The sequence below is a fragment of the Gadus chalcogrammus genome, chromosome 4 (genome assembly GCF_026213295.1).
Source record: "Gadus chalcogrammus isolate NIFS_2021 chromosome 4, NIFS_Gcha_1.0, whole genome shotgun sequence".
In the NCBI taxonomy this organism is placed as follows: domain Eukaryota; kingdom Metazoa; phylum Chordata; class Actinopteri; order Gadiformes; family Gadidae; genus Gadus; species Gadus chalcogrammus.
The window spans coordinates 17,012,711-17,031,415 of record NC_079415.1 but is presented as its reverse complement, the minus strand read 5'-3'; the positions used below and the strand labels follow the sequence as shown (position 1 = coordinate 17,031,415).

At 46.7% G+C, this 18,705-nt stretch overlaps 1 protein-coding gene across 1 annotated transcript in view; it reads left to right on the top strand.

The window, feature by feature from the left end:
• Positions 1 to 3,611: 3,611 nt before the first annotated feature.
• LOC130381322 (fibrinogen C domain-containing protein 1-like) overlaps positions 3,612 to 18,705 on the top strand; it is a 63,290-nt gene continuing 48,196 nt past the window's right edge. The window contains exons 1-4 of the mRNA XM_056588840.1: positions 3,612 to 4,091; positions 8,085 to 8,248; positions 9,617 to 9,618; positions 13,515 to 13,651. Coding sequence (XP_056444815.1) covers positions 3,615 to 4,091; positions 8,085 to 8,248; positions 9,617 to 9,618; positions 13,515 to 13,651 — 780 coding nt within the window. The 5' untranslated portion in view covers positions 3,612 to 3,614. The remainder of the gene's footprint in view (positions 4,092 to 8,084; positions 8,249 to 9,616; positions 9,619 to 13,514; positions 13,652 to 18,705) is intronic.

Genomic DNA, 18,705 nt, shown 5'->3' with positions numbered 1-18,705 from the left:
TGACTGAGTGATTCATTTACACAGTGTGTTCAGCAGCAGCAGCAGCCCCTGTGTGGGCCGGGCCTAATGTTCTACTTCAACATCCACCTCTCGTATTATCATGGCGCTATCTCTCTTGATGCCTCCAATTATATGTGACACATAAATGGAGCCATCAAGAGGGATTGAAAAACGATAACACAATGGAGACAAAGAGATGAGATGGGGAAATTAAGGTTGACGTGTAAACATGTTTTTGTTTTTGAGAACGTTTTAGAGACAAAACTGCGATTACTTCACATTTTTAACTGACCTTCTCTCGCGTCGATTTCATTGTGCTGCTAAATGTATTGTTTTTTTGCAGCCGAATCACAGTATTTTCTCTGTTGGTCTTCGTTGTGTGTCGGTGTCGTCATACATTCTCCCTATGTTAGGTAACTGATTGCTATGGTCGCTCTGGATGTTCAGATGAATGCACAGTTCAATTAATTTCAGATACTTTTATTTGTCCCTTCAGGCAGGTAGTGAGAAAACATTGCGATATTAATCATACACATTTGAGATTATACCGTTAAAAAGGCTCACAGGGCGATGCTTACATCATAACATGCAAATCGTGCAAGTGTACTGTCATTCTGTTTGTTTATTCCACGACGGTGCCCTGTCACACTAGTCGCTGCTCAGGCTCATTGTTGAAGCTTCCTTCTGTATTTGATGTGTGAGCCCGCTAGCTGCATTGCGTTCTGCCTAAACACTAGCAGTAATGTTGAGTGAAGCCATTATGCACGCACAATGCACATTGAATGAACGCATACTCTGACGACAAAAACACACACGCACACACAAACACACGCACACACACACACACACATACACATACACACATTCATGTGCTCATGCCGATGTGCAATTGTGTTCTACATTTTGGGGTTCAATCCAAGGAGAGAAACAACCAATGATGTGTTTCATTTCCTCACCTTGGGGTACCTTTATATTCTGCATTGCTTGACAAAAGGAAAAAGCAATCAAACAGTTAAAACCAATGTCCCTGACCCCATTATATGCGTTTTGTCTCTGTCCGGCATTTAAAATGCATGCATGCGTGCCTTTGTTTGTATATGTGTGTGTGTGTGTGTGTGTGTGTGTTTGTGCTTGTGTTTGTGTGTGAGGTGGTTTCATTATGAATACAGCAGTAGGTACCAGTCCATACCCACACATGCAACGCGCTCCCTGTATTCCCAAGCTCTGACTTTAATAAGCGTGTTCATGAAATAGGAAAAAACGTCAATAAGCCAAAGGTTATGCCACAACATAAAATGCAATCAAGCATGAATTACCAGATATGACGTTGGCGTCCGGATTACCAGATCGCTCCATGGTGATCGATCAGAGTATTAACTTAGCTGCGAGGTTCCACTATCGTCTGAATTCCATCGCCATTACCGGGAAATGTCCATGTTTATTTCACCAGGAAGGAATTGTGAAGCGATGAGGAAATAGGAAAGTCTGTATTGACATCACATCTAAATCTTAAATCTCTCTTTTACTTTCAGAGTTCACGGCAACCTGATATTTAAACACCTCCATCCTGGGTGGAGGCTCTATGAAAGCGATCCTTAATGTTGTAGTTTTAATGGATCTCGCCCTATGCCAGAGGCTCGCCACTGTCGTCGGGCTGCTGTGACTCACTCCAGCTTCACACATGCACGCTCATGTGTCTGGGCTTTTCAGAGTGCTGTTCTTACATCCGAGAGCTGCTTAAGAGATTTATATTGAAATGATTGAAGCTGAACAGGAACATGCAATTTAGTTTTAGGCCATCATCATGTTTTCCATCAGATGATGGTTATTTGTCTTAAATGAAGATGTAAGCATATCATATTAACTTTCACATACAGGCACCCATAAATTGTATTGTCAAATATTGTCTATTAATTACAAATGATCTGGAATCATAGTAGCATATCTATCGTAAAAGATAAACAGTATATTTTTTACAAATCAAATCTACCATGGAAAAGGAGGCTTATTAAGAATATGCTCAAGCAATGTAATGGTCCCCACCATCAACATCCATAAACACAGTAAATTGCACTTCTTGCAAGTTCTCGCGATTAAAAAATTGCTTTGCTTTTGGTTTGTGCTGATGCTGCTGATTAAATGGTTGTCAAACTGACAAACCAGTAGACATTTATCAGTGAAAGAAGTCCAGATTATAAAAGGAAATACAATAGAAAAGACTTCCGAAAAAATATATAAATGATTTGTTGTTATTATATCTGTTTTGTGTTTTAGCATCACTGATGCCAACCCAGTGATTAATTTGAATGCCTGCCTCACATCAAAATAAAGCAGATGTCGATTTTATTCAATCTAGTGGGTTTGTGTTGTTCTCTAATGCTAATGGTGCTTCCTTGAAATAGGAAGTACTTTTGTAAATAGATATGGATCTAATCAATGCCAAGGCAGTTTTTTCTTTCTTTGGAGCATAATAACACACAACCTCTCTGACATAGCCCTATTTACTCTCAATTTCAAGGTTCTCGGTAGACCCAGGAGATACGTTTAGCTTCCTGGAACCACCAAAACACACTTCACGGTGAAAGTAAAGCAGCCGTAAAACGCTGAACCATAAACCAGACCATTAGCCCTCAATTAGAGGGATTCACTTGGCCCGTAGTACCTGAGACATTTTACATATAAATAACATTCCCTCTTAAACAGACTTGCACACGATGAATGATTACCCGGTAAAACAGTGTAAACAAAGCTGTGGTGACATCCGACGGCGGGAATCTAAAGGAAAGAGATACAGGAGTCTCATTCTTTCTGGCGGAGCGCATAAACTGTTGGATCATGAATTCTCCACATGCTTACATCTTCTGTTGTGAGGGAAAAATATTAAAAAGCAGAGAGCCATAGCTTTCACGTGGAGACAAACATGTTGTGGTTGGGGGTAGTTAATCATGCCTTTGTCTGCCATACTGGGCTCCGCAATCAACGGACGCTTCTCCTGTCCTGAGTGACAATATGGCATGCTATTATAAAGGCATGAGGCATTCCTTTTATAGCGCAGAGTTAATGACACAAAACAACAATTAGAATGCAGGCTTTTATTTAGCAGAACTGTGCTCAGTGTTTATAGGTTGTAAACTGTCGCACTTGTTGTGGTTGTGGCTGTCGATGCATCGCCTGTGTTGAAATACTTTTTTGGAGCCTTTATTTTGCCCTTTTGTTCTTCAAAAGCAAAAAATATGGAAAAACTTCTTATTGCAGTATGCTTTACCAGAGGTGCAGCAGGCCAATTGATCACAGATTTGTCTTCATCAAAAACCAAGTATTTAAGTGTAGGCCACATACTCATCATTCAGACATTCCACATACACATCATTACATGGTACTGTTCGTTAAAATGACATTTTTGGGATCAAATGTGTTTTTCAACAATGAATAATAGAGGTTATAAGTGTGGAATGTGACTTCGGAATATGGAGAATGCTGTATTTATGCCCTGCTCTCCGTCCTTCCCGCCTTCGTTTGATAACTTCACCTTTTTGCCATCCTCGTCTTCCTCTATATGGATTCTTCCTCACTGGTTAACCGCTCTGTCTCCTCTTCCTTCCCCCTCCCAGAGAATGAGCTGTAGCTACCTCCTGTGCACCATCCTGCTCTTTGTGGCCGTCCTGCTGGCCGTTACCGTCACCGGCACCATCCTCTTCATGAACCACTACCAGGCCCCGTCCATCTCCGACGGCCCGCCGCACATCTCCACCAACCAGGACGAGGCCAACGCCCTTGTCACCGTGGAGAGGGGCGACGGCTCGCGCATCAACATCTTCATCGACCCCAACTGTCCCGACTACAACGGCAACTTCCTGCGGCTGGAGGGCGTGCAGACCTCCCTACTGCACTCGCTGACCGACCACGACGCCGACCTCAAGTCGGTGAAGGGGCAGGACCGCGCCCTGCTGGTCAGCCTGGCCGAGGAGGTGGCCAAGCTGTCGGCCCACGCCGGCCAGCTCAAGATGGACTATGAGTCCCTCCGGCGGGGCCAGGGCAGCCTGGGCCAGGACTTGAACACGCTGCAGACGGAGCAGGGCCGCCTCATACAGGTGAGGCGGGAGCCAGCGCCATGCACCGATCACAGCCTCATTGTGTCCACGGCCGTCTGCTCTGTTGGCTGATTTTGACGCGTTGGGTCGATGCTACAAGCAGGACAAGTTTGCACTGCAACGATACATTTTAAACACACACACACACACACACACACACACACACACACACATACACACACACACACACACACACACACACACACACACACACATACACACATACACACACAAGCACAGACACACACACACACACACACAAACATGCACACAGACGCACATGCACACGCACACACAAACACACAAACAGACGCACAAGCACAGACACACACACACACACATACACACATGCACAGACACACACACACACACACATGCACACAGACGCAGACGCACATGCACACGCACACACAAACACAAAAACAGACGCACAAGCACAGACACACACACACACACACACACACACATACACACACACACACACACACACGCACATGCACACGCACACGCACACACAAGCATAAGCACAGAGAAGAGGATAATGGTTTCCAGTAGTCAGTGGAGACATGGTCATTAAATAAATACGTACGTCTAATGTTGATTACGACGACAGGGATGAGAGTGGCCGTGATGGTGCTGGCAATGCTGATGATGATAGTTATTATGGTGGTCGTGATGAGGCCGGTGGCCGTCGCAGAAGGTTCGAATGACAAATGACGGCCAGCGGGATAATGGTGGGTGGTGTTCAAATCGGAAGGCATAAGTAGCAATGGCAGGGATTAAAGTGATGCGTTTGATTATTGTTGTGATGATGATGAAGGTGTCAAAGATGACTTGATGATGATGAAGAGGACTTCATGATGACGAGGAGGACTTCATGAGGATGACACACTATTTGTGATAATGAGGTCATGTTCATGTGTATGAAGGTGGTGATGATGATGATGATGATGATGATGATGATGATGATGATGATGATGATGATGATGATGATGATGATGATGATGTGATTGAGGGTGCTGATGATAGTGTTTCTGCTGCTAATGGCCTGTTGGAGTTGATGAGGATGAGGATGAGGAGGATGTAGAGGCATTTGATATATACGTCTAACGAGGAAAGATATTATCGATTAGATGACACCAGTCCACTTGCAAAACGTACTGCGTTATTAAGCTCTAGAACATGGACTGCGTCTTCAGTTTGTTCCGTAACCTCGGTAACCGTGGTCCGTTGTCTGAGGGCGCTCCACCTCTGGAGACGGCGCCGGGGTCTGACTGTGTGATGTATGAGCAGCCCCGTGGCTCCAGCGCTACACTACATCCTGCTGATTTATACAGGGACACACAGGGACGCAGAGGACAACCCCCCCCCCCCCCCCCCCCCCCCGAGAGAGAGAACAATATTTATGGCTCCGGGTAACAGATAACGGATATGCAGGACAAGAATTCCTCCGTTTATTTGCCTGTGTTTCAGGTCCATTCAACCATTTCAAAATCAAAAGCTAAGCCGTGGCGAGGAGGTGGCCGATGGGTTCTGAGATTATTATCTCCGGACGAACTGTTGACCTGCATGCGAGCGCTCAAACGTGATTGGTCAATACTACCTTTGCCAACTAACGGCCTTCCATCGTGACCGGGGGTCTGGGCTCCGGGCCGCAGGGCTGGACATCGGCTAAGGGGGGATGTCAATGAGACACACCTCCCCCTTAGGTGATTTACTTCCCCCTTTAGGGGGAGAGGTATGGCGGGGGTGACGGGTTGTGTGGGGCGCGGGGGCGGGGGGGGGGCTGTATGTGTGTGATGGGGCTGACTGTTTATATCTGTTTATATCTGTGTGTACGTGAGTGTATGTGAGTGTGGGTGTGTGAGTGTGTTTGGGGGGGCGGGGTGGGTGTGGGGGGGATGGTGATTGTGTGGGGGGATGTGGCGGGGTGTAAGTGTGGGTGTGGGGTGTATGCACAGCTGCTGTATAGCCATGAAGCTGGGCCCTGACTGTGTGATCTACTAGCAGCCCCGTGGCTACGGCGCTACGCTACATCGTTCTGATTTATAGGGTGACACACGAAGCCCCCCACCCGTCACCAAAACTGGGAGACGACGGAAGTGGGCCGCTGTGGAGTGTAGTGAAGTGATGCCCCGAAGGCACGGAGGGGGGAAAGGCTGGACTCTGATTGGATGCTTGGTTTTTATGAGACCAATTCGTTCTGATTCGGACACAACAATGGACACGTCGGTGTTGGTGGGTTGTTTTTCCAGAGTGACGGATCACTGGCCTAAATGATCATGGGTACGTCCATTCATTACTGTCCTCCGCGTGGGTCGGTTTATCGTTTCTGTTCCACTGGGTCTGGGAAGACTGTTATGTTGCTTTGGCAGACCTCATCTGGCCATTGCTTATTACTGAAACATATTTTTATATGAGATATATTTGATAAAAATGTAGGTTACTCAATCTCAGAATGTAGATTCATACACACACACACACATACATTCATTCATACATATTTAAATTGGTATAAACATGCCTATATAAATATATAAAATGCCTTCTGAGAAAATGACTTTTCCTACGGTGCCAGAACCTCAATTTTCTCTTTGGCATCCACCAAATGTCTGGTACAAAATGGGTCAGTCCCAAGGTGTGTGTGTGTGTGTGTGTGTGTGTGTATGTGTGTGTGTGTGTGTGTGTGTGTGTGTGTGTGTGTGTGTGTGTGTGTGTGTGTGTGTGTGTGTGTGTGTGTGTGTGTGTGTGTGTGTGTGTGTGTGTGTGTGTGTGCCTTTGTGTACATGTGTGTGTGTGTGTGTGTGTGTGTGTGTGTGTGTGTGTGTGTGTGTGTGTGTGTGTGTGTGTGTGTGTGTGTGTGTGTGTGTGTGTGTGTGTGTGTGAGTATGTGTGTGTATGTGTGTGTGTGCGTTTGTGTGTGTGTGCGTGTGTGTGTTGGATGGCCTGCTGCCCATATAATATGATTGCTGTTGTGCCCAGTGGGCCTGTGAGGTGTGTTGCATGCTTATTGAGACCAGACCAAGGCTGTTTGTCTCACACACGTTACACTCCTGACTACATTCCTGACTTCTGATGAATTATCCTCTGGAGTGGACTTGGTATCCCAGACACAGGATGGCTTTAGCTGATTGGTTACAGGATGGCTTTAGCTGATTGGTTCTGCATGCTCCCTCAGTCTTTCTCTGTGTTTTTGAGTAAGGCACGTATCGCTGCTCATCGCTGTGGATAAATGCTAAAAAACTAAATATTTAAAACTGCGTTGGAGAGTCTGCGTTGAAACAGAGAAAATAGTGGAAAATAGAAAAGCAAAGCAACAACAGATCCAGAATATGTTTGCGTATTCTAATGATAGCCTCAGTGTTTCAGCTATTGGCTGCCAATATGGGCTGGGTCTTCTCAGGGGCCCGGGGTTAGGAGTGCATCACCACTACCCAACTTTCACACCTCCCATTTCAAAATAAGAGCGGTGCAGTTCTGTGAAGGTTCTCGCCACACACTATATAGTGCGATGGGAACAACACTTATGTCAACCCCAACATGGTTTCACACATAGATCCCACAGCAGAAAAAACGTCCTGGTGTGTATGTGTTTTACCCGAGGACATCGCATGAGCTCCATTTTGCACTCCACTCACGGAAGGCACTTTGTCCAGATGGACTCTTTACGAGAAGGAGCGCACAAAGCGAGGACCTAAGCAGCCAACCTTATGCTCTGAATCATGTCGTTTATCTCTGTGCAGTAGTTTTTTTACAGAGACTTTGTTGGGCAATACATGCATGATTTTGCATACAATTTTGTACAAATATTGTATATATTATATATTTTTTATGTATGCCTGATGATTTTTGATGGATCATAAGTAAGTAGCTAAAGGCAAATAAAAGAATAGCTAAACAGTCTGAATGACATCACTTTGCTGTAATGCAGTCTTTAAAACCAGAAAACACTTTATCAATGTTTCTCACATGGGTTTTGTTTGCTCCCCCCAGCTGCTGTCTGACAGCCAGATCAACATGGTGAAGGTGGTGAACTCGGTGAGCGACGCACTCAACGCCATGCAGAAGGAGAACGTGGGGCTGAAGGCCCGTGTGAAGGCCGACCTGCAGCGGGCACCGGTCAGGGGGGTGCGCCTCAAAGGCTGCTCCAACGGTGAGTCCCGGGAAGAGGGGGGAACACCAGCCTGTCTGTCTGTCTGTCTGTCTGTCTGTCTGTCTGTCTGTCTGTCTGTCTGTCTGTCTGTCTGTCTGTCTGTTTGTTTGTTGTCCATCTGTTTGTCTGCGGGTGTTTCCGTCCGTCTGTCTGTCTGTCTCTCTGTCCGTGTGGCTGTTTGTCTGTTGCTTTGTTGGTCTGTCTGTCTGTCTGTTGCTCCGTTGGTCTGTCTGTCTGGCTGTCGAACCGTTGGGGTGTCTGTCGGTCTGTTGCGCCGTTGGTCTGTCTGTCTGTTGCTCCTTTGGTCTGTCTGTCTGCCTGTCGCTCCGTTGGTTTGTCCATCTGTCTTTGGCTCCATTGGTCTGTCTGTCTGTCTTTGGCTCCGCTAGTCTGTCTGTCAGAATGCGTTGTTGCTGGGAGGCAAGCAGTAACTTGAGAGTCTCTGGACCGTCCGATCCTCAGGATGTAAACACTAAACCCAGACGACTCCATCAGAACGGCCTCATTCATCATCGTTTGAGAAAACAACAATCACATTAATCTTCAGTTAATGTCTCAGTTTACAACAGAGTGATCTAGCGTTTTTCAATGCCCCCTACAACATTACAGAATACTGAATCAACCGCTAGCATAGAGTGTGTTGCCTGAACTCACTGGCATATCCCTCCGTTCTCCTCTGCCATTTCTGAGGGTTCAAGGTGCACGGCTTCTCCGAGAGAGCTAGATTTGAGAGCAATCAGATGGAAGAGCCAATGGAAGAGCAGGCTCCATGATCGAAAGGGACGTTTATTTAATGCGTTCACTCACACACACTTATATAGTGTCACCCAGGAGAAGGAGAGCCACATGTAATGTGTTGAACTCCCACCTATTCACACACACACACAAACGCAGTGCAAGTCCATCCGAGTCAGAGCCAAGTTCTTTATCCCGCAATGTCAATTTGGACATTCGAGGTCATGAACCAAGCATTTTGCAGCTTTTACAGGGATCGTACATTTTTTATAAAGTAATTTAGAGAACATACACTGGGCACATTGAGGAAATAAAGCCCTGAACTAAGTCCAACCTTACTCCTGAAAAGCGGTTGGCTCACAATGTATCCTGTGGTTTGTTTTCTTTACCCGTAAGACGAGTCTTGATATGGGTGACCGTACCATCCCCGGACCACAAGGGAGATCCTGTTTAAGGGTCCCGTGGGGGTGGGCCGCGCCCCAGTGGAGCAATCTGTATGCCATGGAGTCCTTGTAAACCAAGGAGGGGACAAAGCTGTGTCGGCATCAAGTCCAGCTCACGGAGCAGCCAGAGTTTGTAAACTGTGTTAAAAGTGCCCTTTCTGCCAGCGACAGAGTTTGTGTTAAAATGTATGAAGAGGTCTCGGAGGCTGAGCCAAGACTCAGCAGAGAGTGTCCAGTGTGAGGGGATCAAGCAGGCATGTTTTGCTTTTTTGCAAACGATGTTGCCGTGGCCAGTGTGAAAGGTTTTATCAGATACATTGAGTATCAGGCCTGGTAAAGGATGACTTCAGTAGAGGGGGGAGGGAGGGGAGGAGGGAGGGAGGGATGCCTGAAGTGGTGGCTTTCAGGGGTCACATAGCAAAGCTAGGGCAACCGGCAACTCAACCGACTGTTTAGCTGCTGTGGCTTCAGTAATCAATTAATCAGACCATAGACTTTATTTTGGACTAAGTGTTTCAGGATCTCCAATGCTGACTGGTAAAACATAATTCTGCCAATAGCGAAAAAAAGAGGTTAAGAGTATTTGTTACTGTTTATAACTATAAAATATTTATTACTGATATTAGAAAAGTGCTTAGCTAGGAGGTGCTTGTGGTTTGCAGTCTTTTGATTACAGCTTCCAAAACAGTCCCATACTTTGGTAACTAATTAAAGATTACTGATGAAGAACAATCACAGTGTTGACATTTGATATAGGTCAAATGTAGATGAGCTTATGAGTTCATACCCATATTGTTTTTCTCATTAGTCTCACAAGGAGATGGACACGGAGACCCTTATTTGGGCATTAGAATAATCAAAGTATTCAACGGTGATGAAGATGGTGCTCTGGCCCTAAGGCAAAGTTATCCGTCAAATAAATCTGCTATCACAGCTCCATGTGCAAACCCTATTGGCTAGTAATCAAAACAACATTTGGTGTGAAAATAATCAGTAAGCTGTTTGTCAGAAGGAGGGTGCGGTGCGTTTGGCAGGGTCAACATATTGGGCCCTATTTTAACGGTCTGAAACGCAAGTGAGAAGCGCCAAGCACAAGTAGCTTTGTGGGCGGTTCTATGGCGTGGTTGCAATTTTACCGGCTCATAAATGACTCTTGCGCCTGGCGCAAATCTAAAAAAGGGGTGGTCTGAAGTAGCCTCATTACCCGTAGGTGTGGTTTGGGCACCGTGCAATAAACCAATGAGAGTGCCATCTCCCATTCCCTTTAAGAGCCATGAGCGCATTTGAATCTGACGAGTTGATATTTTGACTCAGATGAGACAGATGCATGACCACATGAATTTCAAACTTCAAATGGCTCAGTTTATGACCAAATAACATGGCCTAATTCACATATGGAATAGCGTTTATTTCCACAACTTCAGAAACACTGAGTCCTCAAATACATTTCGGCAAAGAAAATTGAATATACATTGCCATGGACTGCATTATGCGTTACGTGTTTAGTTTGAGCAACGACACATGCGTCAGTGTAGAAAGTAAATTGCGCCGGACGCAAGATAGGGCCCATTGTGATTCAGGAGCCATTGCTCCTACGCGTCGAGAAACTGAGAGACACCCTGTTCATCTGTTGAAAGCATCTGCAGCTCTACATCGTCGGGTTAATTAGGTCCAGGAGTGTTACAGATGCATGATGGGAGATAAGTACAGTCTATCGCTCTTAACGGGCAGCGGTGGGTATGCGAGGAGAAATAGGTGTCTTGTTTTTTAATGAATCGATGAATTCTTCATGAATATCATGCTGTGGCCGCAGTGTGAGACGTCAGGGTGACTTACTGGGGATCTTTGACCGTTAATGTTCACAGTCCGTTCCTTAACAGGATGAGGATGTTCCAGTGTTGCCCCTACTGCGCACAAGCAGTCAACACAGCCCGCCTGACACACACGCACACGCGCAAACTGCACGCTCACACACGTAAACACACGCAAACACACAAAAACACACACACACAGCACCTTAACTTCCCACATACCCATGCAGACACAGGCTCACACATGCAAACTCACACAAACACTCTCTCAATCACACACAAAAACACACACGCACGCACACACACAGTCACATGCATGCACACACTGCTCCTGAACCTCAAACACATCACACTGTGATCATATGTAACCATATAAACTGAATTATCCTGCATATAGAAAAGACAAAATAAAGAATACCGCAAAAGGATTTAGGAGCTTTTGAGGACAAAACACAGAGCAGGGTCCTTCTGCTCTTCAAATTTAATAGTCCTGATAATGGAGGGCAAAGTGTTTTGAAGTTGAGGATTAGACACACACAAAGGGAACCGTTTGGAGAGTGCCTGGCATTGAATGCACAGAGAAAAGGTGAAAACTAGGCAAAAACAAGCCTGTCTGACTGGACCTTCTTTTTATTTTTATAAATGTCTCAAGGAGCTGCGCGGCTGCTTTATATTCTCCCGTTCGACCCGGGGAAGGCTGGCATGCATAATCTATGATAGGCTCCTCACCCTCCTACCGGCCTTCCATGGTGGATACTGTGTGTGTGTGTGTGTGTGTGTGTGTGTGTGTGTGTGTGTGTGTGTGTGTGTGTGTGTGTGTGTGTGTGTGTGTGTGTGTGTGTGCGTGTGTGTGTGTGTGTGTGTGTGTTTGTGTGTGTGTGTGTGTGTGTGTGTGTGTGTGTGTGTGTGTGTGTGTGTGTGTGTGTGTGTGTGTGTGTGTGTGTGGTTGTGTGTGTGTGTGTGTGTGTGTGTAAGTGTGTCTGTGTTTGTATGTGTGAGCTTGTGTGTCCCCGCTGCAAGACCACATGGTTGTTTCTCCCCCAAGGCTTATCACCGCTGTTTCTCTACCCTGCAGGGCGCCAGGCGTGTGTGTGTGTGTGTGTGTGTGTGTGTGTGTGTGTGTGTTTGTGTGTGTGTGTGTGTGTGTGTGTGTGTGTGTGTGTGTGTGTGTGTTTGTGTGTGTGTGTGTGTGTGTGTGTGTGTGTGTGTGTGTGTGTGTGTGTGTGTGTGTGTGTGTGTGTGTGTGTGTGTGTGTCTAGGTTTGATCGTGTTCTTTTTAGGTTTCTTTACCTCTCTTTTATTGTAAATGGCTCATGATTACATAGCACTTTTCCATTGCTACCCAATACTCTCTCTCTCTTCATCTTTCTCTCTTCTTCTCTCTCTTTTTTTCTCTCTGTCTTTCTCTCTCTCTCTCTCTCTCTCTCTGCCTCTCATCTATTTTTCATACAGAAGATACATAGGTACGAGATGCATTGAATGAATGAATGTATGATGAGGACAATAAACCCAATAGATTAGAACAGGGGATAATCTGTCTCCGTATCCATTTGGGAAAAGCATTTGCATATCTGCTGTACTCAGGAGGATTTTTTTTGGCAACAAATGAATCACTGTTGATATTGTTATTGTTGTTGGTGTATAGCAAAAGGCCACATTTTATGGCATGAAAAGGGATATAGTATATCCCTTAACATAAAGCAATGGTTATTTAATGTCCAGAAAGACAAAGTGAAATGCCTTTGAGGGTGCATCTATCTAGGTGCTTTTCAAAGTACCACAGCTATTTAGCACAGAACAAAACCTAGGAGGACTGAGATTGGCTTTGCTGTCATTTGAAGGTTTAGCAAGCTGTGAACCAACCCCTCAAAATAATTTGAGTTCATTACATGTGGATGTAACAACTACGTACGTTATTAAATAGGTGATTCTATGTGAAAGTATGTCATCTCCGTCCCCGACTTATACATTTGGATATCTGTAACCTTTGAATTGATCATAGAATTCAGGCAACATCACATATAAAGTTCAAACCCTTTTCATGTTGGCTAAAGAATATTCACACATTGACCAAATAGTACCCTTCACAACGTGAAGACAGTCCCCGACTGCCGCCATTTAACGGCTCAACTGCTTCTATAAATCGGCACCGTAAATAAAACAAATGCAACTGAAATACACGTTAACCCACCGACTGTCCCATGACTGACCCCATGCAGAGAGTCTTTGAGGGGCGAGTGTATCTCTGACGCGGCGCACTGCCCTGTGCTGCTCTCCGCAGGCTCCCGCCCCAGGGACTGTGGGGACCTCTACGCCAGCGGCCAGAGGGAGGACGGCATCTACTCCGTGTTCCCGGTGCACCACCCCGCAGGCTTCCAGGTCTACTGCGACATGACCACGGATGGAGGCGGCTGGACGGTAGGCTACGCAGGGACGCTATGCACACACAGACGCACACGCATACGCACGCACGCACGCGCGCACGCACACAGACACACACACACACACATAACTATTGCACAGACAAGCATACCTCCACACACACACATAAATATAACATCTTAGTCTTAAGTATTTCTAAAATTTGGCGTTGTTAGTCTTTAACCATCAATAACACAGATTACTCCTTTAAAAGCACACATGTTCCTTAAAATTTGTAATGTGAATCCCAAAGCTGTTTGAGTGTTTCCATGTTCATGCTGCACCCCGGTGCAGGTCTAATCTGAATGTCTTCAGTGAGGCCTGCTGCCACTAGAAGATGCTGAACCCCTAACACAGCTCATAGGAGACGCTTCCATAAAGCAATTGATCACACAGTTTGAGAGGTTAATTGAGTGTTATGAGAGCAGGCAGTTCTCATAACAACAGTGTCGGTTGCCGCTCAGACAGAATATGCTCGACGATAAACGGGTTAACGAAACAGTTGGACAGCACAATATTTTTTAATGTTCTGTCCTACTCCCAAACTGGGGGCTGTGTATGCTGTGGGTTTGTATGTGTATATGTGTGTGTGTGGGTACGTACGTGCGTGCATGTTTGTGAGTGTATGTGTGTGTGTGTGTGTGTGTGTGTATGTGTGTGTATGTGTGTGTGTGTGTGTGTTTTTTTTGCGTGCAGAGGGGGCCAGGATTTATTTTTGCAGGGCTTTTAACATCAGAAATGATAATTTTAATGAAAGTCATCTTTGAACCCAGCAGGTCTCGGTTATCATCGGTGATGAAAAATGTGTCAGTTCATGTTCAGTGGGTCTGGATCAGACAAGCAGTTGGTTGGCCAGGACTGGCAAACCAAGCTGTTATCATAGCGTGGTGGGACTGGGTGGGTGGAAATGAGGGAGGGAGGGTGGAGTCGAGGGAGGTTGAAGGTGAGGGAGGAGGTGAGGGAGCAGGTGAGAGAGCAGGTGAGGGAGGAGGTGAGGGAGGGGGAGGTGAGGGAGGTGGTGAGGGAGGGTTAAGGGGTAGGTGGAGGTGAGGTTGGAGGTGAGGGTGGAGGTGAGGGAGGGAGAAGGTGAGGGAGGAGGTGAGGGAGGGTGGAGGGGGAGGTGGAGTTGGGGGTGGAGGTGAGGGAGGGAGAAGGTGAGGGAGGTGGTGAGGGAGGGTGGAGGGGAGGTGAGGGAGGTGGTGAGGGAGGGTTGAGGGGGAGGTGGAGGTGTGGATGGAGGTGAGGGTGGAGGTGAGGGTGGAGGTGAGGGAGGGAGAAGGTGAGGGAGGAGGTGAGGGAGGTGGTGAGGGAGGGTTGAGGGGGAGGTGGAGGTGTGGATGGAGGTGAGGGTGGAGGTGAGGGTGGAGGTGAGGGAGGGTGGAGGTGAGGGAGGGAGAAGGTGAGGGAGGTGGTGAGGGAGGGAGAAGGTGAGGGAGGAGGTGAGGGAGGGTGGAGGTGAGGGAGGCTGGAGGTGAGGGAGGAGGTGAGGAGGGAGAAGGTGAGGGAAGAGGTGAGGGAGGGTGGAGGGGGAGATTAGGGAGGAGGTGAAGGAGGTTGGAGGGGGAGGTGGAGTTGAGGGTGGAGGTGAGGGAGGGAGAAGGTGAGAGAGGTGGTGAGGGAGGGTGGAGGGGGAGGTGAGGGAGGTGATGAGGGAGGTTTGAGGGGGAGGTGGAGGTGAGGGTTTGGGTGAGGGTGGAGTTGAGGGAGGGAGAAGGTGAGGGAGGAGGTGAGGGAGGGTGGAGGTGAGGGAGCAGGTGAGGGAGGAGGTTAGGGAGGTTGGAGGGGGTCAAGGGAGGAGGTGAGGGAGGGTAGAGGGGGAGGTGGAGTTGAGGGTGGAGGTGAGGGAGGGAGAAGGTGAGGGAGGAGGGGAGGGAGGGTTGAGGTGAGGAAGGGTAGAGTTAAGGGTGAAGGTGAGGGAGGTTGGAGTCGAGGGTGGAGGGTGGAGGAGAGGGAGGTTGGAGGCTGAGGGAGGGTGGAGCTGAGGGTGGGTGTGTGTTTGTGTGTGTGTGTGTGTGTGTGTGTGTGTGTGTGTGTGTGTGTGTGTGTGTGTGTGTGTGTGTGTGTGTGTGTGTGTGTGTGTGTGTGTGTGTGTGTGTGTGGGTGTGTGTGTATTTGTGTGTGTGTGTATGTTTGTGTGTGGCCCATGATTATCTATGTGTAAGACAGTGCTGTGAGGTTAGCAGTAGGCAGTTTCTCTGTGTTCTATTGCATCAGTCCACGGGAAAAGCTAGCAGTTTTTTCCCAACAAAAATGTGCTTTGACTTTATAGCAGACGATTTCTGCTCTACAGGCTCCGAATAAATTCTGTTCATTGGAGCTCTTCAGGGTCCAAGGCAGGACGCGCTGAGTAGATGGAGTGTTTAATGTATAACTCTGTTGATGTATGCTTCTTCATCAGGTACTTATTTTTTTAACCCCAAACCAAATCCCTAAAGGGGCATTGAAATGGCTTGTAACTCTGTGTGCCAGGACCTATGAATATGCTAATGAGGCATGCCCCTCCATACATGGTCAATATCAGCAGCAAGCAGGCAGGCCCATCAATTCCAGGTAACAGCTGGGATGACCGCAAAGAGTCCTTCCTTATATATTTTGCGGATTTCTCAATGTATTTCTCCTCGGATAAACATGCAAGGAGTACATGCATGCAGATCACCAGCATGTCTTCAAAAGATGATTGCAACCCAATGAAGTAGGTCTAATCTAATTTGTCTCATGTTAGCATTACTGTGACCCAGAGCCCAATATTAAGGAGTGTTGGGTCAAAAACACATGCAAGGTACATTCAGAAGCCCTGAGTTTGCATCTTAGAACTTAATAGACTGTTGTATTATGTTGCTTTTTTCTGAGCACAGCAGCATAAGAAGCAACTTTCTCATAGTTAGACTGTTAGCCTAAAGCGATGGTGCATTTGCTTATGCCCGTGTGATGGAACAAGGACAGACACCAGCCGCACCAAATCAATGTACTCCAGGGAGCATGTTTGTTGGAAGCATACTTCAAGTCCAGTGTAAAAAAAAACGGGTAAGCTTGGTGAAGACGTGAACTACACTGGAACAACCTGACTGTAGGGGGAGCAGGCCTTTAAGTATTCTCCAGCACATCAATATATGCCAACCTGGTTGGAAGCCCCTGGAGTGGAAGCGGAGCTTTCACCGCCAAAATCTAAAAACCCAACCAATATGAAGTACCAAGTTGAGTATTTTGCCGCAAAATGATTTGAAATTGAAGTCATCCAAGTCGGGGCACAGCTTAGCGGTTCACTGGAAAAAATCAAACCAAGGCAGCAGCAAATACAAGGGAAGAACCTTTTTCCATCATTATTTAAAAATGTGTGTACGTGTGCGTGTCACTGGCTGTCAGTCGCTCCTTGTGATAGGCAAGGTCTCACCCTTCTATCATCAAACAAAGCTTAACTGCCAGACTGACAAAGTGCACAGCTACTCTGCAAGCTGTCAGACCAAAGATGATGAATATGGTTTGTGTGTGTCTCTATACGTGTGCGCATCCATGTGTGATGCTTGTGTGTGGGTGTGTGTGCTTCCATGTGTGATAGGTATGTTTGTGTGAGTATGTGCATGGAAGTGTAGAATAGGCATGCATTATGGTGTGTGTGTGTGTTTGTGTGTGTGTGCCACGAAAGCTTGTGTGTCCGTGCAGACATGTGTGCATTGTATGTAGAAATTGTAACTGTGCTCATCCATTAAATGCAAGCCTACGTCCGCCTGCAGTAGGTTTGCACAAGCATGGTGAAGCCTTTGCATATGCCCTTTATTCCCTGCATGCATATTCACATGTGCTGCTCAGCAGCTCAGTAAAGTGCTATCATGCACTAGCTGCAGCTGATCCGGTGAGCTTTTTCAGGTTGATCATGCTAACACGTCAGCCTTATTAAGGGATTGAGGCTAACCGATGCATAGAATAATGTGTAGATATGCTGGTGTGTGCACGAGAGAGAGAGAGAGAGAGAGAGAGAGAGAGAGAGAGAGAGAGAGAGAGAGAGAGAGAGAGGGAGAGAGAGAGAGAGAGAGAGAGAGGGAGAGAGGGAGAGAGGGAGAGAGAGAGAGAGAGAGGGTGAGATAGAGAGAGAGAGGGAGAGAGAGAGTGAGAGAGAGAGAGGGTGAGAGAGAGAGAGAGAGAGAGAGAGAGAGAGGGTGAGAGAGATTGAGAGAGGGAGGGAGAGAGAGAGAGAGAGAGAGAGAGAGAGAGAGAGAGAGAGAGAGAGAGAGAGAGAAGGCTCTTGGTTGGCTGGCTCTTTCACCAGCTGCCTGTTGAACTTAAATAAAGAATGAGCCATATGTTGGCGTTCTGCACTCAGGAACAGAACAGAGGAGCTGGACCGCAGGCTAGCGTAGCGGTACTGACAGGGGAGTGGCTAGCTGCAAACAATAGCAAGTACAAGAAAACACGTCCCAGAGTTGACTGATTGGGGTTGACCCATCCGGAAGGCACAAACAGTTGCATTAATAATGTATCGCTGTTAGGCGCAATTAATGTAAAATATTGGGAAGAGTTTGCCAAATTCAATGGTCATTCATTTCCGAGCAAATGCATCAACCTTACTACATTTACAACTGAATCAACTTTGTCTCAGGTCTTCTATATGTGCATTGTTATTTGATAATAAAATGCTTGGTGAGATCTGTAAAACATTATTGTACTCAACTATTCTTTTAGACACAGCTCATGAGTGTCCATGTTGTATGGGTTGCGTTTGCACAAAGAGAAATTTTCCCTGTATTCCCCTGAACACATAAAACAACTGTGAAAAGGAGCATTGTGCAGCCAGCTGGTTGAGGGCGGATCAAACACTAGCTTTCCAAACACTCCTCATTCCCGTCAACATACAATCCCTCCACACACAGATCCTAGATCAGCACAAGAGTTCAAAACATTATCAGTTCAATACATAACATGCGACTACCACGCACATGCAAGACACATGCAAACATGCAGATCAACCCACACACACATGCGCACACACACTAATGCACACATGCATGCACACACACACACACACACACACACACACACACACACACACACACACA